Raw genomic sequence first — 24269 nt, 5'->3', positions numbered from 1 at the left:
TATTGAAACAATAGACTCCAAGATACTGGAATTTCCCCCAGGAATCTCGCGCCAGAGAAGGGAAGCTGAAACCTAGTCCCTGCCAGAGGGGGCTTGTCTCCCAGGAAGAGATTCACACAGTTCTGACAACCTGTCAGACCACCTTGCAGGAGCATCTGGAGCTGAGACCGTGATGATGGGGCAGGCACATCCTGACCAGGGCTGCTTAGTGATGTCCACTTCTAGCCCTCGGTTTAAACCTAAGCCTTGTGTCAGGATGGAGGGACCTCTTTGTTCCTCTTCCCAGTGGGACCACAGTGAATACATCTCCTTTCTCCGCTTTGCACTATTAATTGTTCCTTGGCAGTCTACATCGTTAACCACTGGGACACCTGGTCTAACTGTGTCTTTAATCAGCTACTGAGGGTGTGTGGCTCAAGCCTGGCTTGTTAGCACTGTCAGACTGTTGGTAACAGCTCTGGTGACAACACCATTCACTGTTCGCCAGGCACGTCCAAGTCTCAGGCCTGCCGTCTGGACTTCAACAACGTTCTCACGGCAAGTGCGGCAGCTGGTGTGTCAGTCAAGATGACCTCCTACAGACTTAGGACAAGTCCTGCCACGTTATCCCCTAAGCTCTCATCTGTGGAGCCATCCTCGGGGGCCCTCGGCCAGCCCCTGCCTCCCTTTTGAATGCTCACCCTCTATTTCAAGTGGATTTCCTCCATGCAGCAGCCCACGTGGGGACAAACGTTATGCTGGGGTGGCAGTGGCCATGAGCATCAGTCAGGTGGTAGCCTATGGAACCATCTTGATGTTCTCTGGGACCCATCCCAGGGCACAGCGAGGGCACAGGGACACAGAGAAAGTTATGCCGAATGTGGGAGCAACATTTGGGCGACTGGCCTGGGGACTTGGGCTGGGAAGCCATAAGGAAGAGACAGACACGGCCTCTGTTGGAACGCTAAGCAGACTTTCATCAGATGGAGAAGAAGGGACAAGCCAGGCCACAGCCCAGCCTGAGCAAGGGCTTGGCCATGGGTGAGGCTCTAGGAATGCAACTGAGGCCCAGAGGGCTGTGTCAGGGAAGACGACTGAAGATCCATCGGTAATGATACGCTTTCACTGAGCGTTCATTAGGAGCTGGGCGCTGTAATGGGCATGGTGGTTGGCGATAATGAAGACACAGTCATCCTCCCTCCCAGGGGTCTGGGCCAATCTGGGAGTGTCCTCTTCCGAGATTCATCTTCTGTTCCTAGAGCATGACTGATGGACTATAGCTGGATCCGATGCCTCTCCCTCCCCAAACCACTCTTCTTCCATAAAGCAGCATTACGGGGCTGGCCTCTGCTGCTGAGAGGCTCTTTGGGCCACTGGATGAAAGTGTCTATAAACGCCCACAGCGCCACAGCAGGGCTGGGAAGGGTGCAGTGGCAGACCACATCAGATCCCAAGGAGGCAAAGGAACAGCCTCCAGGAGTCGGGGCACCAGGCTTCTCTGGGGTTACTACCCTCTGACAGCTGCCCAACGGGTTCCAGCAGTCAGGAGGACTGACATGAAAGTCGCCACCCTGCCAGGTCGGCCTTGATGGTTAAATGACAGACGCCAACCTGACTGCTCACAGATGCTGTGTGGCTGGGAGAACTGGAGGTGGCCTTGGTTACACCAAAGTGACAAGAGCCTCTCTCACAAAGACGCTGGCACTGTCCTTGGGGAAAGGGCACAGGTGCCCAGTGTATTGCACTGCCAGGTGTGTGCAGAGGCCCTGGGTGCTGGAAGCACTGAGAAACCCTCTCTGACCTTGACTCTTGGTCCGGGGCAGACCAGGCGCTCCATGTCTTTGCCCACAGCCTGCAGGTGTGGGAAGGCAGGGCTTGAAGTCCTTCCATGTTCCTTTCCTCACCTGACCTCATTCATGAGGAAAGAGGCCCGCGGGCCTCCTTGACTTGTCCAAAGTTGCAGAGTCACTTGGTCGTTGCTCACAGTTTATAAAAAGAGAAAATGGTTCGGAGAGGTTAAGTGACTTGCCCAGGGTCACAGAGCGAGCAAGCAAGGGGCACGTCCAAGGCAAGGGCTGTGGAGTCCTCCACCTTGTGCTCCCACCAGCCTTTACTGGCTGGGACGTCCTCTGGCAGCCTGGACAAGAAGGGAGCAGTAGCCAGGGCCAGTCAAGTGACCCTGTACAGGCAGGGCACAGTGCAGGACAATCTTTGGTTCACTCCTTTTCTCTAGAATAGGCCAACTTCATTTAGCATATCTTGATTTTAAAATATATATATATATTTGGACTGGAGGGACTGCTTAGTGGTTAAGGTGCTTGCCTGCAAAGCCTAGGGACCCAGGCTTGATTCCTCAGATCCCACTTAAAGCCAGATGCACAAGGTGGCACATGTGTCTGGAGTTTGTCTGCAGTGGCTGAAGGCCCTGGAGCACCCATTCTCTCTCTCTTTCTGTATCTGTCTCTTTCTCTCTCAAATAAATAAATATATTTAAATATATAAATATATAATAAACAAGTATATATGTGTACATATATATACTTGTTTAATCATTTGAGAGAGAGCGAGAGAGGGGCAGATCAAGAGAGAATGGGCACATCAAAGCCTCCAGCCACTTCAAATGAACTCCAGATGCATGTGCCACTTTGTGCATCTGGTTTATGTGGGTCCAGGGGAATTGAGCAGTGGAAGGGTCACACTGGTGGCAGAGAGAAAGCCCCCTCCCAAATGGCAGCAGGACAGGGAAGAGGGCTTCAGGGAGGTGCTGAGCGATCAGATGAAGAGAGGCAAGAGGCAGAAGCACAGGTCTGTGTATCATCTCAGATGTCTGATGGCGGGGGTGGCGTGGGGGGGCATCAATGAGAATGGTTAGAGGACAGCAAGGGTCCAAACATACTCATGAGAGCCTGAATGCCAAGGCCAAGCATTTCCCAAGGTCCCTTCCTATGGTCACTATAACAAATGACCACAAGACTTTAAACAACAGAAATGTCTTCTTCCACCTTGCTGGAAGCTAGAATCTGTAGTCAGTATTACTGAACCATAACCCAGATATTGGCAGGATCACACTACCTCTGACTCTAGAGACTGTTCCTTGTCCTTTTCAGCTTCTGTTGGCTGTTGTTGGCATTCCTGCACTTTTTTTTTTTTTTGGAAGAGGGGTTTGAGGTAGGGTCTCTGACTAGCCCAGGCTGACCTGGAATTCACTATGGAGTCTCAGCGTAGCCTTGAACTCATAGCGATCCTCCTACCTCTGCCTCCAGAGTGCTGAGATTAAAGGTGTGTGCCACCACGCCCAGTTCATTCCTGCACTTTTGGCCACATCACTTGATCTATGCCTCTGTGGCCATATGGCCTTCTTGCCCTCCACTGCCTCTCTCTCTGGGATGCTTGTGATGATAACAAGGTCCCTGATAATCCAGGATCATCTCACTCCAAAGTCCTTAATCACTTCTGCAAAGCCTTTCCATTTAGGTAACACCCTCGGATCCCAGGATTAACACCTAATATGTGCAGGGTCTGTCCAGGCAACACACATGTGGTAGTCTGAATAGATGGCCCCCAATAAATTCAGTGTTTTATTAGTTTGTACTTGGGATCTGCAGCCGCCTGGCTGGAAGGTGTCACTGGGCAGATCTTAAGGCAAGGTGGTGGGTTTGAAATTCCAATCTAAAGATATGCAAAGTGCCTGGTTCCACCTGGAGTTCCTGAAGTGTGCTGTCTGGCTTTTGGCTTGGCTTGTGGCTTCTCTCTCTGTGTTTGGTCCTGTGAAAGCTTCTTCTGCTACTATGGAACTTCCCCTTCCTCCATAACTGTGCCTGGCTTGGAAGTTCATCTTAGTGAACCTGAAGCTGTCCCCCACAACACATGAGAAGGGCCAGCCTGTGGGCACGAGCCTGAGCCTGAGCCTTGCAGACACACGTCAGCACAGCCAGGTGTGGGGGTGTCTGCCAGGCCTTGGGAGAGGAAGGGAGCAGGCTTTGGTAGAGATTCCACTAGAATAAGTTAAGACAGAACTGAAGGGCACCTCAGAGACTCAGAGGCCTGGAGTTGAGACAGCCTCTGGTGTGATCTGACTTCTGGTCCTCTGATAGAGACTCACATAGGAGCCAGTTTCCAGCAAGCTTGGGTTGCCCAGAAGCAACAATGGCAGGCACCTTTGTCCTAAGATATCGCAAGGGCAGATGACACCTCCTTTCCAGATGGGACACGAAAGTCCAGAAAGGGGGGTGTATTTTTATCTGGAGGTGCCATACCTGCCTTTGTCATTTCTTATGTTGCTTTTCTCTTGGCACTTTTAAAGTGAAGTAAGGGCCCAGTCTCTTTTCCATTACAAGAGCTCCACGAAACCCCAGCTACAATTGTTATACCAGTACAGCTGGAGTGGGAAGACAAGGGCCAGGACTCCTGGGATCAGAGGACTGGCAGAACTATAGCCAGCCCAGCTTTCTCGGTGGACAGCTCCTTCCTTAAAATAGAAAAGCTACTGTGAAAAGACTCTGGTAGGTGGGGAGTGTCCTGCCCCGCCTGGATCCCAGAATTCAACCTCAGAATGAAAACAGCATGGGTCAGGAATGGAGAGAATCACCTAATATCATTTTGCCTGGGTGGGTCAGAGAAATGGAAAACTTCCACGAGCCTGCTTCCCTGCCTTTAAAATGGGCACAGAAAAAAAAAAGGTTGGTGGAGACAATTACGCAAGTGCCTGGCGTTTGGCAAGCCCTCCACAAGCGCTTGGAGAGCCCGGGGGATGGGCCCCGTGCCGGGGTGGAGGGGAGGGTCTTCCGCCCGCCCCAGCCCCTCGGGTCATTCATCACCTAACGTCTCCAGGGCCCTGGCACCCGGGCGCGCGTGGGCTGGGGCGCGCGAGGGCTCGCTCCGGGCAGTCCCTGGCGCCTTGCATGACTCCGGTGCTCGGAGGTCCCGCCGGGCTCCCGCGCGTCGTCCCGCAGCCCCGAGGGTCGTACCCGCCCCTCGCCACCCACGCGCGCGGGACTAGGAGGCTGGACGCGCGGAGCCGCGGGTGGGGCCCACGCGGAGGGCGGGGCGAGCCTGGGGAGGAGGGGAGGGGGCCTTTGTGTTCAAACCGGCCAATGGGAGGCGTCGGGGGGCGGGGCCGAGCGGCAGAGCCTGGCCAATCGGCTGCGGGCTGTCAGCGTTGAGTGACAGGCGCACACATACACACTCGGCCACGCGCGCGCCGCCCGGCCCACTCGCGCAGCGCGGGCCTCGGTCGGCTGCATTGTCCGCCAGCCGGGCCCGCGTCGTCCCGCGCCGCCGCTCCGGAGCCCCGGAGCCCCGACCTCCGCCTCGGCCCTGCGCGGGGCGCCACCCGCGGGATCCCCACGCAGGCCTCGGACGCCTCCCCGGCCACGCACGGAGCAGCCGCGGAAGCAGGTAGAGAAAGTGCCGGGCTCGGGTCCCGGGGTGATCCCCTCCCCTTCTCGGGTTATCGGCGGGCCGCTCCCGCCAGGGCCGCGCCGCCAGGCCTGCGCCTTCCTCTCCGGGCCGGCCCGGGCCCGGCCCCGGCCCCCGCTCGGCCCTGACTCATGCCCGCGGCCGCCGCCCCCAGGCCGGCCATCCCACTGGTCAGCCGGGAGGGCGGTGTCTCCAGGCGGGACTTCCCCCCAGCAGCCTCCCGGGAGGAGGGGAGCTGAGTCCCAGCTGCCCCAAACCGGCCCAGGGCAGTGCCAGACAGGCCGGTTGCAGGGACGGGCAGTTCCCTGCCTGCGCCACAGCCGCCTGTCACAACTCCGGGAATAGACGGAGGAGGGGTCCCTTTTGCTTAGTTCTAAAACAAAATAAAACAAAACAAAACTGCCAGTTTGGGGGGCGGGGAGCGGGATGTTGTCTGAATGCCCTGGACCTTGGGAAGCGCACCCCGGGCCTGCAGGAACTGCGTTTCTGGAGCGCTTTTCAGCTCCCACGGGAAGTGGGGTGCAACTGTGTCACAAGAGTGGAAATGTTCCGTGGGAGATGTCCAAGATCTCAGGCTTGGGTGGACGCTGCTGTTGTCTCTGTTGATGGGGGCGGAATTGAAGGAGGAGATGTAGTGTTTGTTCGAAGGGTTTCTTGACTGTGGGATAGCGTCTAGTCTATACGGGTATGCAAAAAAGAGCTGCTAGCAGCCCGCCTTTTGTTTGGGAGGACAGTGGCTAGATCTTTCCGCATCTTGGGACATCCCCAACGCTCGACGGTAAACTGCTTTGGGACAGCAGCACGATGTAGGAAGGACTGAGATAAGTCTTAAAACACGGCTCTGGACGCTGTGCGAGGTGGAGGCGGGCTGGCAGTGTTCAACGCCCTACCTCCCCACTTCTGCAGAAGGTTTAGGTTTTTGCCAACAGCAGCTTGGGCGCAGTATAAACATGTTGCATTGTTTGTGCCCCTGGCGAAGGCTCCATCGGCTTCAGTGAGGCGGGGGTGAAGAAGAGGGGCTGGGTGTGGGCATTTGGGGGCGGCTGTCTGTCAAGGGGTGGAACTGCCTTATAAGGAGTGGTGTACCGCTCGGGACCCAGGCCAGCTTCCTGCTTTGGCTACTTCCAGTTGGTCCCTATACCAACACCAGCTAACAACAGGGAGGGGTATCAGATGGGCATCCCATCTGGGAAGATGCCAGTTAGCCTAAACATGAGGCTACTTGTCTTTGTGGCTGGATGAACCTGACCTTCTAGTTTCCATGGTCAGGGTTGGAGTTAGAGTATGCTCACCCCTGGCTCAGAGGAACAGAGTTCAGTATCCACCAGGAATAGCAGAAGGGATACAAAATGACAAGTGCAGGGGTTCAGGATGTAACAGTTACGCTGTAATCTGGGCTGGCCGAGGTGCTACTTTGTGGCACCTCGCACTGGTAATCTGAGATTTGGAATTCAGGTTTCTAGCACTGAAAGGGTTATTAATCTTCCTCATGTGGTGAAACCCGTCCGTTGGCCAGGTCTTTCACGTTGGTTTCCTTTGGCCTCTTTATCAACTTCTACTTCAATACAGTGACTTGCCTATAGGCTGCGGCTGACTGTAACACCATACTGTAGCTCCACCTCTTGTGTTAGTTTTTAACACAGATTCCTCATGTAACCACACAGTTTACTGCCCTGTTCCAAGCATATATTATAAGGGGCTATAAAAGATTCCAGGTGGGACATGCTACATATTCCTCAAACAACTCCCAACTTTTTGTTGGAGGAAAAATACCCAGGCACTGCCAACCTGCTTGGTCTGAACTTGGATCTGGCCGGTCACCTGCAGGGTGGGTGGCGGTGGGTAAGTTCAGGTTCCTCCCTTGGACATGGGAGGGATGATGGCCGAGGAGGCCACCTTACTTGACTGGATCGCTAATGGGGTCTGTAAGAAGCCAGGCAGCCCATAGTCATTTATCGTCATTGTCACATCAAGATGTCACAGCACAATGCAGCTGCAGAATCAGAGCACTGTGACATTGTTGGACTGGCTGGGGAAAGGGCTTCTGGAGTCAGGATGTGACTAAGGCCCTGGATCAGTGTGTGTGGCTAAGAGGAAAGAAATGAAAGCATGGCCCCTGGTCAGGGAGTGGGAGTGTGCGGCTAGGCAAAGCTAGAGAGAGGGCAGAGCCTTGTGGTGGGGTAGAGGGCGCATGCCAAGCAGCTGTGATCAAAAGCATTGTCTCACACCTCCAGGGTGCCCATCATCTGTCAGATTCTCCACTGCATGTCAGAGGTTGAGAAAGGCCCAGTCCTGACTCCCAGGGAGCCCAGTGTCCAGGAAAATAAAGACAGGAACCTGCAAATTCAGAAACTTTTTGTTTGTTTGTTTGTTTTTCGAGGTAGGGTCTCACTCTAGCTCAAGCTGACCTGGAATTCACTATGTAGTCTCAGGGTGGCCTCGAACTCACAGTGATCCTCCTACCTCTGCCTCCTGAGTGCTGGGATTAAAGAAAGGTATGTGCCACCACCCCCAGCTTTTGTTTTGTTTTGTTTAAATATATTTTATTTTATTTATTTGAGAGACAGAATTGGAGCACCATGGCCTCTAGCCACTGCAAATGAACTTCAAATGTATATGCCACCTAGTACATTTGGCTAACATAGGTACTGGGGAATTGAACCTGGGTCCTTAGGCTCTGCAGGCAAGCGCCTCTCCAGCCCCTAAATGCTTTTATTTTTTTTTTACAACTTCTATAATTATAGACAATAAACCATGGTAATCCGCCCCCCGCCCACTTTTCCCTTTGCAACTCCACACTCCATCATACCTCTTTCCCCTCTCAGCCTCTCTTTTCAAATTAGGAAACTCTATGACAAGTGCCATTGCAGAGGCTCCCTGGTTCCTAAGTCAGTCCCAGAGCTGAGCACTGACGTGGCGTGGGGGTAGGGCGTGGTGCTGGGAGATGCCCACACAGCTCAGAGCCGCTCTGCCTGGGTGCACTTGAGGTGCACCGAGAGGCAGTGCCAGTGTGTCTTCTCGGGGGAGGAGCTGGGACAGCCCCGTACCTCACGGGTGATGCTCTCTCTCCCAAGTCTCTTCTCAGGAGAAAGGTTCCCACAGCTCATCATGTCACGACGAAGCCAGCGCCTCACGCGCTACGCTCAGGGTGACGACGATGGCGGCAGCAGCAGCAGTGGAGGCAGCTCGGTGACGGGCAGCCAGGGTCCCCTGTTTAAAGACAGTCCTCTCAGGTACGGATGGGCTGCGGCTTAGCTCCACAGAGCAGATGGCTCTGCCAGTTGCCACCTTTGTGGGCAGAGAAGAGATGCCCCTGTTCGAGCAAGAGGGTCCTGCCTTTCTGCATACCTGTGAGGATGCCACTCTCCGGTGCCCTGCCTCAGGTTTAGAGGACAGGAAGTGTGGCAAGGCAGCTTCAGGCAGAAGCTAGGCCGGAAATGCTGAGGCTGCACCCCTTCTGCTGTGGATGGGTGTGGCAGCACAGCCACCTTCTCCCTGCCCACGCCTCATTAGCTCCCCACCTATAGGGCCTTGGCAGCTGGAAGGGGGCCCGGGGCAATGAGGTCTCAGCCTCCTGCCCCCTCGCAGTCTGCGGGCCCTGAGTCTCCGATCAGCTCTGGGAGGCCAGGACAGGTTTGGCCAGGTTTTCAGTGGGTTGTGGAAACTAGTAATACCACTTGGAAGTATGGGAAAATCTTTGGCTTTGAAGTTGGAAGCCTGGCTTGAGTGCAGGTTGTTGTACCCCTAAACTGATGAACTTGCCTATCTGGTGAGATCCAGTGACACCAGGAGCAGAGAAAGTACCTGTGCTGGGAAGTAGTCAGGAGTCGATGGGGTGGTTGGTTGCCTAGCAACAAGGCCAACCCAGGCTGCCAGGGCTGTTGGCTTCTCCTCCCTGGCCAGGCTCACATCCTCGCTTCTCCCCCAGGACCTTGAAGAGGAAATCCAGCACTATGAAGCGCCTTTCCCCGGCACCACAGCTGGGCCCCTCCTCTGACTCCCATACCTCCTACTACAGCGAGTCTGTGGTACGGGAGTCTTACATAGGCAGTCCCCGCGCTGCCTCCCTGGCCAGGAGCGCCCTCCTCGAAGACCGTCTGCGCAGTGAGCCCTACTGGAGTGAGTGTCCCAGACCTTCCTCCTGGGGCCTGGCCTCCCCAGCTTCTCCCCCCCAGCATCCCCAAGGGGCCCCTCAGAGCACGAGCACCCCTCAGCCCAAGCCCGCTGATGACGAGGCTCTGGGAGGCCCAGAAGAGCCCTTGTTCTCCCTGCCAGGTGAGGACCTGCGGGTGAGGAGGAGGAGAGGCACGGGCGGCTCAGAGAGCAGCAAGACCAACGGCCTCGCCGCAGAGAGCAAGGCCTCCGAGGAGGTTTTCGGCTCCTCCTCGGGCTACTCCTCCGAGGATGACTTTGCAGGTAGGTGCAACCTCCCTAACCGAAGTGAGTGGGTTCCAGAACTACAGGGGACTGTGGGCAGCCTGGGCAAGGCGTATCTTGATATTGGGAGAGGACATGGCATATGGCGGCCACTTCACAGCCTTTTTGGGACCTAGGGACAGAGCTCAGTGGGAGAGTGCTTGCCTGGCAAGCATGAGGCCCTAGATTAAGGCCACACATACACACACACACACACACACACACACACACACACACAGAGAAAAAAAAAAAAAGGAAAAAGAAAAGCCAGCTGTAGTGGCACATACCTTAATCCCAGCACTAGGGAGGCAGAGGTAGGAGGATTGCTATGAGTTTGAAACCAGCCTGGGACTACATAGTGAATTCCAGGTCAGCCTGGGCTAGAGTGAAACCTTACCTCAAATTACCAAAAAAAAAAAAAAAAAAAAAAAAAACCCTTGCTGAATGTCCCATGTCCCTACTACACCCAAGCCCTCCTCCCTAAGCCTGAGTGACCCATGGCCACCCCAGTGTATTTGGGCCAGTTACACAGGACTCCTGCATTGTCAGTGCCCAGCAAGTTTTGTTAGATGCATGAGTGACCTACCTTCTAAACAACCATTTGAGGGATTGTGAGTAAGAAGAGGGATGCAAATAAGAAATAAAAGATCAGAACTCTCTCATTTCATCCTTTGGCAAACTCTTCCTCCCCACTGTGTTGGGGGGGGGGGACACCTCTGAGCTTTAGGAAGTGAAGGGGACTGGTGTGTGGCCTTAGCTCTAGCAGCAACCAGACTGCATCCTGAGGCTCTGAAAGTGACAAAGAGTAGCTAAGCTGTCCCCCACCCCCACCCCGCACCCACAGGCTACTCAGACCTGGAGCAGCATAGCTCAGGGTCAAGGCTAAGGAGCGCCATCTCTCGGGCAGGCGCCTTTGTCTGGATGCTACTTACTTTTCCAGGTGGGTGCCGGCTGTGCATGCTCACTTCGAACATCTCTGTGACTGGACACCCAGTCCTCAGAGAGACTGGGAAGACTGGGAACTCAGAACTGTGGGAATACCCTCAAGGTGGTGGGGATGGGGTGGGGGGGCGAATGGGGATGGGAAGGGGAGGGTAGAGCAGAAAGAGGGTGTGGGCAGGAGGGCTTGGAACTCTACCGTGGAATTGGGACAAAGGATGGAGTTGTGGGACAGGAGAAGATCCCAGGCGAGGAGAGGGGGCTGTGCTAAATATGACCAGGTCTTGGGCTTACTGGCCACTTTTCAGGCCGGCTTTTCAGTCTTCTCTACTGGTGGGTTGGCACCACTTGGTATCGCCTGACAACGGCTGCCTCCCTCCTGGATGTCTTCGTTTTAACCAGGTGAGCGAGACTCTAATCTGGGTGATGAATCAAAGCCCTGGGACCACAGGAAGTAATAAAAGTGTCTTAGCCTGTATGTGGTTGGTTATTCCCTGAAGCCCCCCCCCCCCCCGTTATGGGTAGCTAGATCAGTGAGCAGGAGTGGAGCCCTGGAGCCTTATCCCTGACCAACAACAGGGTGCTCAGGCAGGTTTTTGTCCCTGAAACACAGGTTCTTACCCTTCCTAAAGACTAAGTGTCACCAGGCCCAGTCACCTCTCAGCCTCAGAAAAGGAGTGACTTTGTTCCCATCCTGAGGTTCTAGCCCAAAAATGAGGTCCCCAGAAAGTCTAGCTTCTCTCTTAGGTCTGCGATGGGCCATACCCCAGAGGTTTCCCGCTAAGGAGAGGCGCTGCCTGAAGATGTTGTGGGGTCAGCAGACCAAGATTTGGGAACTTGTCCCTTAGGCAAAAGAAAGAAAGTAGACAAGTAGGACAGGGTCCCCCTGGCCGTGACCCAAGCCATGATGGGCGGCCGACATGCTGAGGACTGCTTTGTGTCACCAAAGAACACAAGAGGAGATAGGAAGGTTGCAGGAGTGAAGCGTGGAGGCCCAGGGCCCATCTTCTCAAGCCTCCTTCTGTCTGCCCTCCTGAGGTCCCGGCGCTTCTCGTCCCTGAAGCCGTTCCTCTGGTTCCTGCTGCTGTTGCTGCTGCTGACTGGCTTGACCTACGGTGAGCTGGGGCGGGTGAGAGGGAAGTGGTGGGGACAGGATGTGGCAGACGCTGGGCTGTCCCAGCAGAGCCCTGGGCCTACCTTTCTCTTTCTGTCTGTCCTCCCTGCTGGGTCTTCTGCTAAATCACGCTCAGTGTCCCAGGGCAGAGGAGGAATGCCCTATGTACTGAGCATGCCTTGAGCGTGGCCTGCTGCGCGTTAGGTGCCCCTGAAGCACCCTCTGTGCTGCCAGGGAGGAGCTCACCCCGGGACAGCAGCGCTTGGGCAACAAGCAGGAACACAGAGCTATTATTAGTAGCAGTCCTTTTCCCTCCCTTCCAAACACATAGTCTGTGTGAGTGGGTTGGTTTTACAAGATCAAGTTAAATCTTTAGCGATCCTCAGGAGCAGTCGCCCTGCCTCCGGATGGTCTTGCAGCATTATATTGTGTGTTCCCCTTCTCATCTGACAATGTCACCTGAGTTTTGCCAGCTTCCTGTGAATAGGCTGTGGAGCCCCAGCCTCACTTTAACAATTGCACCAATTTATAACTAATAGCCATGTTTTATTGTTTTTTTTTTTTTTTTTTTTTAGTGTTGGTTTTATAGGTTTTGTGTATATTTGGCTTGTGCTTCTACTATTAATAACGGGGTAGAACATTTTTACAAATGTTGGTTTCCTTTTTGATTCCTGTTATAAGAACAGCTTGTTCATATCCAGTGGAAACTGGGCATCGCCCTTAAAATAATAATGGCCTTTTATGATTGCCTAGTGTTTTACCCAGCCAGAGCTTTCCCGAGTGTTAGCTTAATCTGAGCTTTGCCATCACCTCATGGGATTGGTAGAGTTACTGTCGTGTTCAGGATATGTGGGGGTGCAAGTGGAGGGGGCCAAGACCTGCTCAGAGTGTATGTGGGCTTGTTCACTCTGGACTTTAGGCCTAATGGCCACATACATCCACTTCCTCTGTTCATGCCCAATGACTAGGTTCTCAACCTTTTTCTCCTCCTCCCTCCTCTCTCACCTCAAGAATAGACACATCACTAAAAGTGGCTCCTAAGCAGGCTGTTCACGTCCCTGTGCTGCAACCTTGCACCGTGGCTCGGGGCCCTGGTGTCCCACCTGAGAGCAGATGTGTTGCAGTCAGGTTCATATTGCTGGCAGAAATCATCTGACCAAGAGTAGCTTTCGAGGAAAAAAAGGACTTATTTTGGCTTAGGCTCGAGAAGGAAGCTCCATAATGGCAGAGAAAATAATGGCATGAGCAGAGGGTGGTCCTCACACCCTGGCCAACATAAGATGGACAATAGTAACAGGGCAGCGTGCCAAACACTGGCAAGGGGAAACTGGTTATAATACCCGTAAGCCTGCCCTCAACAATACACTGCCTCCAGGAGGCGTTAATTCCCAAATCTCCATCAGCTGGGAACCTAGCATTCAGAACACCTGTTTATGGGGGACACCTGAATCAAACCACCACATTCTGCCCCTGGCCTCATAAACTAATATCCATACATGATATAGGATATAATGCATTAAGTATGACTTTAAGAGTCCCTGTAGTTTTTATCAATACTAATGATGTTCAAACATCCCCATAGTCCAAGACCTTTTAATTGAGCCACAGTACCAAAAAAAACTCATAATGGCCCAAAATAAACATTCACATTGCAAAAGATGGCATTGGGCATAGCAAAGAAATAATCAACCAATACAAGATTTAAAACAACTAGGGCAAACATCAAACTCTGTAGCTTCAAGTCCAACAACTCTAGCCAGTGACAAATTTCCAAGTCCAGTAATTCTAATCAGCAACAAGTCTCTGGAGTTCCAATTCCGCCCTTCCAGCTAGGCTACTCACAGTCCTGGAAAACTTCATCTGGGGGCCGGCAGCTTTCCTTAGCAGCCATCTCGTGGTCCTTGCATCTCCACTGGGTCTCCACTGCAATCTACGGTTCATCCTCATGGCTCAATTGGGTCTCCATGCAGGCATCCAGCAAACCTGCTTCACACTGCCCATGGCCATTTCCAAAACACAAGACTGTTGCAAACTCAATGACATTCTCTTTCCTGCATTTCTTATGCTCCATAATACCAAGTAGGGTGCCGATTTGTTAATCCAAGGGGTTGTAAAGCAGACTTTGAAGAACAGAACTCTTCTTGAGCACTCAGGCCCCTTCAAGGAGTCTACATTCTTCCTGTTGCCCCAGTGCAGGTCAGCTGGCCCAATCTTAAAGGTTGTAATCTCTCAGTTGCAGCTGAATGGCCAGAAGTTCACCCAAAGATTTTTTTTTTCCCTGTGCCCTATCCCTCTGCTCACACCAGTTCATTTCTACACAGCAATCCTGCACAACTTCTCAGGACACGGGCATAAGAGCAAGCTTCCCACACAAACTGCTAGCCTAGTCCAAGCAAAGCTCTTTCTCATCCTCATAAGCCAAACCTCACGGTTCATAGTTCTTACTGCATTCAGGTCTTTTAACTCTGACCAGAATAGTCCACCAAGCTGTACTTACAGCACTGCAAGGCATCTCTTAGGCCAAAGTTTCAAATCCTCCCACATTCCTCTTGAAAATCAGCTCCAAAAAGCCAAAGCCACACAGTCAGGTGTCTAGCAGCAATCCCACTCCTCGGTACCACTTTACTGTTTGCAGTCAGGTTCTTAGTGCTGTCAGAAATCACCTGACCAAGAGTAGCTTTTGGGGAAAAAAGGGGTTTATTTTGGCTTACAGGCTCGAGGAGGAAGCTCCATGATGGCAGGGAAAATGATGGCATGAGCAGAGGGTCATAAGATGGACAATAGCAACAGGGACTGTGCCAAACAGTAGCAAGGGGGAGCTGGCTATAGTACCCATAAGCCCACCCCCAACAATACACTGCCTGTAGGAGGCATTAGTTCTCAAAACTCCATCAGCTGGGAATCTAGCATTCAGAGCACTTAAGTTTATGGAAGACACCTGAATCAAATCACCATAAGGTGTGATGTACTGCGTTCTCTTGGGTGAATCTTTGGCAGCCTATGGCGACACCTAGGTAACTTCTGAGCTCACCCATGCACACCCCCACCCAGGCCAGTTAACTCTTTCTCTGGAGGGTATAGAAAGACAGTGGGTGTTTGTAAAACTCCCAGGTGACTGCTAAAGTGCCAGCCCTGCAGAGCCCCCAGAGCACCCCTAGCTGATCAAAGAGACATTTTTCTGAGTCGCTGTCTACAAAACAGGCAAAGAAAAAGGGGTAGATCAGGGCTCACATGAGTGGCACAAGCTGTGGCGACCAAGGAGATGATAAGCGCTCTTTTCCTGTTTCTAGGTGCTTGGTACTTCTTCCCCTTTGGGCTGCAGACATTTCACCCAGCTGTGGTTTCATGGTGGGCACTGAAGGAGGACAGGAGGCAGCCTGAGGTGTGGGAATCCAGAGACACATCCCCGCACTTCCAGGTGAGTACCAAAGGTGGCAGGCGGACCTCCCTGCCTGACTGCAGTGGCCATTCCAACTCACATCTCACCACAAAGCAGTGACAGTTGGTTGCTATTTGGAGTACAGGTGCTAGGTGGGCATACGCCCTAAGCATGCCTCACAGCAGTACCCAAAAGTTACATACATCCTAGAAGCACAGCAAGCCAGAGGAAAAGGGGCTGCCTTACTGCTTTACTTGGTTCCTTGTCAGTACACTTTTGCCATCATTGCCTCAGACTTTCTGTGGATAAGGTAATATCCTGCTTGGACATCTCTGGTCACACATGACCCTTGCCTTAACACTAAACCTGGTGGCTTAAGACCACAAGCCTATGGTTAGCTCTGAGTTTGTAGAGCAGGGTGGACCTTCTGGTCTGAGTCAGGACAAACTTCCTTGGCTGAGCCATGCATAGTTGGCTGGTGGACTAGCTGAGGGACAGCTGCCCCACATGCACTTCAGGCACCCGACAGGCTAGCCCAGGCATGCTCCCATGACATTTGGAGAAGAAACAGGCCAGCTAGCAAGAGACCCAGATTCAGAGCTGCACACTGACTCCCCTCTTATTAGTTAGGAACAAACAAGATTTAAGGGGAATAAAGGGTAAGAAGCCTTTTAAGTAGGGACCCTGCAGAGTCACATTGCAGAGGCAAAAGACACTGGAGTGAGGGATGGTAGTCAGTTTCATAATCTGCCCATGTCTAAAGATGGGTCAGGCCCAGCTTGGCTCCCTAGGAGCCTGCAGTTAGTCAGTGGTGACAGGTGGACACACACCCAGAATGTGGTATGAGTACAGGTCACTTGAAACCTTTTGTTCCTTGGGGCTGGGGAGATGGCTCAGTGGCTAAAGGTGCTTGCTTGCAAAACCTGCCGGCCTAGATTCAGTTCCCCATTATCCATATAAAGCCAGATGCACAACATGGTGCAGGCAGCTGGAATTTGTTTGCAAGGGCAAGAGACCATAATATCTTCTCTCTCACTTTCTGGTATCTTCTCTCAGCAAATAAACATAATATATTTAAAATAAAATAAACCTTGTGTTCCACTTGGGTATGATGGCTACAGCCCCAGCACTTGGGAGGTTGGGGCAGAAGGATCATCATGAGCTTGTGGTCATCTGGGCTACCTAAGTTCCAGGCCAGCCTGGGATAAGAGTGAGACCTTCTTTTAGCATAATCATTGAAGACATTAAGTGCAGTTTGTTCTCAGACCACATTTTGTGTGGAAAGGGGAAGTCAGGCCGGCAGAGGTTCATCTTTGCTTCGGTTGGCATGAAGACTCCAGTGAAAACAGGGCTGGTTTGGAGAGGTAGTAGCCACGGCAGGGTAGACGGGCAAGGGGGACAGGATCCTGCTGTTGCTTTTAGAGACATGCAGACATACTGTCTGTCTTAAAAATGGATTTTCTAAAACCAGGATCTCTGTCCCACAGCCCTTTGCCCTTCAGTGGAAAGTTGACAAATTGCCTTGTATAATTTCTCTTGGCAAAGATTTTTCTTACTCAGCCAACAAAGTTCTTCAGAATTCAGGACATACTATCAAACGCCACCCTCAGGTCCAAATGGCTGCTATTCCATTTTCTCTGTAGGGCATCCATTAAAGAAAATGCTTTAAAATCATTTCTTCCTTGAGCTACAGTTATTTGTGGAAGGAACAAAAGCTGTGCAGAGCCAGTGACTGGGACCTGCTGGCTCTCCAAACCTATGTACTAGCTCATGGGGTGTGTTGTGGCCAAGCTAGTCACTCCCCTTCCTCTGCCATTCTGCGGCTTACCTGTTTTTGGGGGGATAGGATCCGTGATCAGAACCCCTTCCCAGCCCCTCTTACTTTGGGATCTGACTCCCGCACTGTGCCCTGGGACCTCCTGGGCTCCCCGTGCCTCCCTCTTAAGTGCTCAGTTCACAGCTCTTGTGGCTCCCTGCCATGTGCTGCCGTTTCCATGCCCCAGCTATGCTGAGCTGGGTGCCCCTCTCTGCCAGCCACCTCCAGCGAGCATGCCCAGACGGTGCTCACCTCTGCCTTCCCTCCTGCCCCACCAGGCCGAGCAGCGCATTCTCTCCCGGGTACACTCCCTCGAGCGGCGCCTGGAAGCTCTTGCTGCTGAGTTTTCTTCCAACTGGCAGAAGGAGGCCATACGGCTAGAACGCCTGGAGCTGCGACAGGGGGCTGCTGGTCAGGCAGGTGGCAGTGGCCTGAGCCATGAGGATACCTTGGCGCTCCTGGAGGGGCTGGTGAGCCGCCGTGAGGCTGCCCTCAAGGAAGACTTCCGCAGGGACACTGCCGCTCGCATCCAGGTCAGGGGGTGTGGGGGCTGAATGTCTCCTAGGGATGGTGCCATGTGGGGTGAAGGAGGCCCCATAGGACATAGAGGGAGCTCTGCCACTTGGCAGGTACCCTGTCAAGGTAGAGGCCGTTCTTGCCCCTAAGGTGTGAGCACTCAGCACAGTGCCCAGTACTACCAAGGTATGCCAGAGACCCGGTGGGACTCCTGTTTCAGAGAGGCCCTGTGGTATGTGGTGGTAACTGAAGCCTGGGAGTTAAAGAGCCCAGGACTGAGTTCCCGTCAGACCACACCCTAGTGAGGTGCCCCCTCTAGTGCCATTGCCAGTCCTCTCCTTGTACCTGGCAGGAGGAACTGGCCACGCTGAGGGCGGAGCATCACCAAGACTCAGAAGACCTCTTTAGGAAGATTGTTCAGGCCTCCCAGGTGGGTGCGCCAGGGCCCTCGGGCCTGCATCACTCCTTGGGCTGAGAGACATCTTGGGCACACCCTGTGACTGCGGGGACATTGAGTGGATGGAAGTACTGTCTCCTGCCTACTCTGGGAGCTGAATTTGCCTGAGTTGGATGCTGAAAAGGGACCTTGGGAGTGTGTGGTGGTGGTGGGGGAGGGCAGGGATGAAAGTTGTGCTGGGTGTGCACACGCTCAGCGAATGAGAACTGTGTATGTGGGAGTCAGATAATGGGCCGAGTCTCTCAGAAGCACTTCAATCTATTTGATCTTTGCTTCAGGGGCCGGGAGCCCATGGGAGGCATGGATGTGGTTAAGCAAGGACCCCTATAGACAGCAGATCCTTAGATTTCCCTGAGCTCAGCATTTCTCGTCCCTTCTTCCTGCTTCCAGGAGTCCGAGGCTCGTGTCCAGCAGCTGAAGTCAGAATGGCAAAGGTAATAGCCAGCCTCGGCCTGCTCCCCCACCCCATCTGACCCCAGGCAGGCCCAGAGAGCTGCACCCAGAGCAGAGCTCTGCCTGGCCCCCTGGGAAGGGCTGCTTGAGACCCACCTGCAGTCTGTCTTTGAGACAGAGGGGCCCCAGCAGGGTAGGTACTGCAGTAGGAATGGCTCCTTGGCTGGTCTTTTCTGTGCACTCCGTGCGGGCGGCCTCCTTCCAGCCCCTGTGTCCATGCTTGTGGAAGTCTGAGAGGCTCAGCACTCCCAACTTAGAAACAGGTCAGAATTAGCTCTGGGACAGACAAGTCAGCCTGCAAGCTCCTGGGCTGTGTCCCATAGCTGGGCTCTCCCAGAGTGGCCCTGACCCCTCATGCTCACAGTGAGTGGTAGGCATAAACCCTGACAGGAGTCGGTAGTTGTGTGTGTGGGGGGTGGTTCCTGTTCTTCCTTAGCATAGCCTCACTTGTCCCTGACTCCTCTTCCTCCTTCTGTAATACTAGGATGACCCAAGAGGCCTTCAGGGAGAGCTCTATGAAGGAGCTGGGGCAGTTGGAGGCCCAGCTGGCTGGCCTGAGGCAAGAACTGTCCACCCTGGCTCTGAAGCAGAGCTCAGTGGCAGATGAAGTGGACCTGTTGCCACAGAAGATCCAGGCTGTGCGGGACGACGTGAGTGGGACCGTCCTTACCTTTGAGTCCACCCACCTGGGTGGCTGCATAGCTAGAGCCGTGGCCCTGGTCTCTTGTTCCCAGAAGCACCTGCCTCAGCTCGGGTAGGGGGTGGGGGCTTCCTGTGTTTGGTGGATGCCAAAGGCATGTAATTCCCAGCCTCTGACCTCTCCTCTCTGGCTTCCTTTCCTTCACCCCTGCCCAGCTCTGCTCCCTCACTGGGAGCCAGCCTGTCACCCCACCTACCTTGCCCAGCTCTAGCTGCCCTGCCGTTCCCGCAAGCCTCCCAGAGTGACACTGTCTTTGTCCCCAGGTGGAATCGCAGTTCCCTGCCTGGGTCAGTCAGTTCCTTCTCCGAGGCGGGGGCGCCCACACGGGGCTCCTGCAGAGGGAGGAGATGCATGCGCAGCTGCAGGAGCTGGAGAGCAAGATCCTCGCCCACGTGGCCGAGATGCAGGGCACGTCAGCCAGGGAGGCTGCCGTCTCCTTGGGGCGCGCACTGCAGAAAGAAGGCATGGTTGGGGTGACCGAGGAGGTGAGGAACGAATATCCCAACATTCTGCCCTCCTCCTTGGGGTCTGTGGACCTGGACCATCCCCACACGACCAGCTCCTCATAGGTTCTAGTCCTTACGTGAGAGCTGCCTCCCTGCAGAAGGCTCTGAGATGTGCTTTAGGTCCACTGTGAGTGGGGGAGGCGTGCCATACATCCCATGGGTGCCTGGTCTTTGGCAGTGCATTCTTCTTCCTCGTCCCGTGCAACTAACTGCATGTGGGGCCGCATTTCAGCAGGTGCATCGGATCGTCAAGCAGGCCCTGCAGCGCTACAGCGAGGACCGCATTGGGCTGGTGGACTACGCCCTGGAATCCGGAGGTGTGTGCTGCCGCTTCGCCTTGCCTTATCCTGATACCACAGCGGCCGGGTCTCTGCTCTCTGCCAGGCACTGTAGTGCTAAGTGGGCAGGCTTGGGATTAAGCCTGTCAGTCATCCAACCTAGACTCCCAACCAAGGGCTGGGACAGCTGAGGGAAGCCACGAGGTACTGAATGGCATCCCTGGCCAGGAGAGGTCCTTTGGGTGTGGATTAGGGCAAAGGGCTAAGCTTAAGACACCTGCCCTGCACACTCATGGAGGAGACCAGCAATGGCAGTCCCTCCTTGGGTTGCTGGGGCCGGACTCCCGGGCTTCTCCGTGGGGGTCACCTTTCCTGCCTTTCTTTTCCTGTCAGGGGCCAGTGTGATCAGCACCCGGTGTTCCGAGACCTATGAGACCAAGACGGCCCTCCTCAGCCTCTTTGGTATCCCCTTGTGGTACCACTCTCAGTCACCCCGCGTTATTCTCCAGGTGGGCATCCAGTGGGGGATACCCCTCTCTTACCATGCAGAGCTGGAGCCAGGGCCTTGTCTGATGTGTCCCCCCTCTCCAGCCAGATGTGCACCCAGGCAACTGCTGGGCATTCCAGGGACCCCAGGGCTTTGCCGTGGTCCGCCTCTCTGCCCGCATCCGCCCCACGGCTGTCACCTTAGAACATGTGCCCAAGGCTTTGTCACCCAACAGCACCATCTCCAGTGCCCCAAAGGACTTTGCCATCTTTGTACGTATTCAGGCACTATGGGGCTATGGGAGCCTTTGAGGACCACGTTGGGCCACTCTGGCCCCGAGAGAAGGGATGGGAAATGGAGATGGGGGGAGATTGTGGCACCTCAGGCCTGGCTGCCTCGGGCTGTAGAAGACGACGTCGAGGCCAGAGTGAAGTGGCCCTCCCGCCTCCCCTCCATCCCTGTGCGTTCTTCTGCAGGGCCTTGATGAAGACCTGCAGCAGGAAGGGACACTTCTTGGCACGTTCACCTATGACCAGGATGGGGAGCCTATTCAGACCTTCTATTTCCAGGTACAGGATTGTCACTCCTCACACTCCCAGTTGGCGTCAAACACCTTCCTGGCACTTGCTCTGCCAGACACAGGGTTCAGAGACAGGCCCCTGCCGCCTCCCCCGCCTCAGCTCAGGGTACAGGGTGCTGGTGACCCTTCCTTCTATGGATGGTACAGAGAAGGGGACCTGCCAGAATGGCAGCATCCAGAGGTTTCTGAGCAGGACACGACTGAGGCACGGGTTGGGGTGACAAGAAAGCCACTCTAGAGGGAGCTCTGAGTTGACCAGGGTGTGGCCAGTTGCCGTCTCAGGCGGTGCCTATAGCCTAAACTTAAGTGGGTGTCAGATCTCCTAAGCCCTGGGGAAGTAGCTCAGCAGGCAGTGCTTGCCTGGCATACAGAAGGCTGCACTGCATCAACCAGGTGTGGTGGCGCACGCCTTTAACCCCAGCACTTGGGAGGCAGGAGGGTCAGAAGTTTGAGATCATGCTCAACTGCATAGTTTATTCGAGGTCAGCCTGGGCTATATGAAACTGAAAACAAACAAGCAAACAAATAAATGAAGATTCGTAGCCTCCCTGAGAGTTGATGGAACCTGAATACCTGCTTCAAACAAATCCAAATACCTCAGAGAACAGTTTGAAAGAGGAAAGAGCTAGGCATTGTGGTGCACGCCTTTAATCCCAGCACTTGGGAGGCAGAGGTAGTAGGATCGCTGTGAGTTTGAAACCACCATGAGACTACTTAGTAAAAGAGGAAAGATTGACTTTGGCTTATAGTTCGGGATATTTTAGCCCACGGGTTGGGCAGAACACCTTGATGGCAGGAACATGTGGCAGACGTCCTCTACCACCTCAGTGGATGGAAGCAGAGGGAACACAGGAAGGGCCAGGGCACATCCTCAGAGACCTACTTCCTCCAGCGAGGCCCTACCTAAGTTTCTGCATCCTCCCAAGATAGCGCCACCCGCTGTGGACACGAGTGCCTGCGGGGAGGGAGGGAAGAGCCGTGACAGGTTGCTATAAACACTGGCTCCACTGTTGTGATTTTTAAGCAGTTTTGCTCTGAGGTAGGTTTTTACTATATGGGCTTAGTTGGCTTGGTACTCACTATATAGCCCAGGCTTGTCTTTAACTTGTAATAATCCTCCCAAGTGCTGGGATTACAAGTGTGCACCACCATGCCCAGCTTCGTGTGCGTGCGTACACACACACACACACACACACACACACACACACACACACACGAGCATGCCTGCCTCCCTGTGGGTGCTAGAGATGGAACCCCTCAGCCAAACCCCAGGCACTGTGGCTCTTAAGCATAGAATACAGGCTACATAACCATTTGAAGAAAGAACAAAACTACCTCCTATGACAGGAACTCTGCATTGACAATGCTAAAAGCAACTGTGAGTGAATTCATTCCAGTCTGGTTCTCAATACTCAGACGGAGCTTACCCTATAGGAACCTTGAAGCCCCTGGGGGTCTGTTTCTGGCTAGACACTCTGCTCCAGGAGAGAGGTGCTTTTGCAAGGGTGGCCATCGCCCCGACTCACCTTCTTCTCTCCCTAGGTCACCAAAATGGCTCCGTACCAGGTGGTGGAGCTTCGCATTCTGACCAACTGGGGCCACCCCGAGTACACGTGCATCTACCGCTTCCGGGTGCACGGGGAGCCTACCCACTAGCCCCTCAAGAGCTCATGCCTGCTGCCAACCAGCCACCTGGGAGGCCCATGCCTTCTGGCATCTCTGCTCCAGGAGCAGGTGCAGAGCACCCCGCCAGCTGTCCCCACATGCTTGAGCAGTGCGCTTACTTCCAGGAGCAAGAGAGAAGAGGCCTGGTCCCAGGGAGATGATGAACGGATCACGGGCAGGATTTCCCCTGCCTGATGGGGCAGCTTGAGGTGGCCAGCGGGCTCCACCAGTCCCCTTCGTCCCCTCTTGAGCTAGGTACCTACCACAGGCTGTATATATGTAGCATACTTTGGGGGACTGGGTGGTGGGGAGGTGAGGCCAACTGCCCTTGCCCAGAGTGAAGGGGCTGGCACTAGGGACTTCCTGGTAGGCAGAGGGTAGGTGAAGCAGGTGCCAAAGCCATGGGCACATTGAGCCAAATCCTGGAAGGTGTGCTGGGCGAGTTGTATGGCCCTTTAGGAGGGTGCTCAGCACCAGCCCTTGGACTGTCCCCAGCAGGTACCTACCTGGCAGAGCGTTACTGTGTTCTTGCATGCTGGGTACCACAGCCCACAAGGCCCAATTTATCCTGAGCCCTGGTAGCCATGGGGCTTCTTTCACCCTGGAGAGAGCCAGATCCTGTGTGCCTCTGAGGGCTATTGCTTGTGCCAACCTGGAGGATCCTGGCGTGGGAAACATTGCTGTCTGTCTCGATGTGGGGCAAGGCTCCATTCTGCACTGCATTCCTGTTCCAACCTCCCTGTGCCCCACAGTGAGTTTTCCGTATCCCCCTAGGCTGTGTGCTCGTGCCCATTACCATCTGCGGGTAGAAGGGATGGGAGCACAGAACATCCTAGGCTCTCTTGGTCCAGTGCCCATGGCCAAGGTGTTGAGTAGGGGACTGCACTGGCCCGACCCTATCTACTCGGGCCAAGGGGGCCCTTCCCTGAGCCCCTTTGAGCTCTCAGCTCCTGCTCAGATTCTATTTGCTTCCTGCTCTTCCTCTGTGGTGGTGGTCTCTTGGGCCCTGGGAGGGGAGGCTGGCAGAAGTTACCCTGTGTGAGGAGGAAGAGGGGACTTTTGGACCGACAAGCCCTGCTGTATTATGTATATACTTTTCAAAGTCTGTTTTTTTTTTTTTTTTTTTTTTTTTTAACTGAAAAGCTACAGGCTTGATTCCTAGCCCCATTCTGGGGGCACCAGGTGGTACTGAGTTCCTAGTTCCTGAGAGGAGCTTGGTCCTGGCTTGTGGGGAGGGCCAGCAGCGGCCCTGTTTTACAGGGTGGCTCTGCTGAAAGGAAACAGCTTTCCACACTGCCCTGCCCCAGCCACTGTCACCAGCGGCTTGTTTTGCGCTCTCCTGTCACAAATGCTGCACTGTTAGTTCTTAATATTTTTTTTTAATCTCTAGACTCTTAATTTATGCCTATGCAAAAATAAAGGATGCCCAGGATCAATGACATGTGGTTTTTCTCTGAGAGCTGTTCATAGCAGCTGCTCTTGGGGAAACAGAGAGTGAATTCTTAGCTGAGTGACCTCAGGTCTTTAGTTAAAATCGGTTGGGGGCTGGAGAGATGAGTTAGTGGT

The 24269-nt window shown here is 54.0% G+C and overlaps 1 protein-coding gene across 2 annotated transcripts; it reads left to right on the top strand.

The window, feature by feature from the left end:
* Positions 1-5249: 5249 nt before the first annotated feature.
* Positions 5250-24142, top strand: Sun2 (Sad1 and UNC84 domain containing 2). 2 transcript variants are annotated; one of them, XM_045152148.1, is made up of 18 exons: positions 5250-5376; positions 8472-8630; positions 9326-9516; positions 9673-9813; positions 10658-10753; positions 11061-11154; positions 11791-11867; positions 15157-15284; positions 17340-17594; positions 17930-18007; positions 18425-18468; positions 18972-19137; positions 19451-19672; positions 19926-20010; positions 20365-20480; positions 20563-20730; positions 20935-21027; positions 22581-24142. In XM_045152148.1, exons 2-18 carry the CDS (start codon positions 8506-8508, stop codon positions 22692-22694), a joined length of 2193 nt encoding a protein of 730 aa, XP_045008083.1. In that variant the 5' UTR covers positions 5250-5376; positions 8472-8505; the 3' UTR covers positions 22695-24142. The 2 variants fall into 2 exon arrangements, with proteins under 2 accessions (XP_045008083.1, XP_045008084.1); XM_045152149.1 differs by lacking the exon at positions 5250-5376 and adding an exon at positions 7878-7892.
* The last annotated feature ends 127 nt before the right edge of the window (positions 24143-24269 follow it).

This window comes from Jaculus jaculus, chromosome 6, assembly GCF_020740685.1.
Source record: "Jaculus jaculus isolate mJacJac1 chromosome 6, mJacJac1.mat.Y.cur, whole genome shotgun sequence".
Classification (NCBI taxonomy): domain Eukaryota; kingdom Metazoa; phylum Chordata; class Mammalia; order Rodentia; family Dipodidae; genus Jaculus; species Jaculus jaculus.
This window is presented reverse-complemented; position numbering and strand designations above follow the sequence as displayed.

Bases quoted from the DNA above. Each gene is read 5' to 3' on its own strand.
- Sun2 (XM_045152148.1), top strand. From the start codon at position 8,506: ATGTCACGACGAAGCCAGCGCCTCACGCGCTACGCTCAGGGTGACGAC. The intron at 11,868-15,156 runs GTGAGCTGGGGC...TCCTGTTTCTAG, and splicing joins GCTGACTGGCTTGACCTACG to GTGCTTGGTACTTCTTCCCC. The intron at 15,285-17,339 runs GTGAGTACCAAA...CTGCCCCACCAG, and splicing joins ACACATCCCCGCACTTCCAG to GCCGAGCAGCGCATTCTCTC.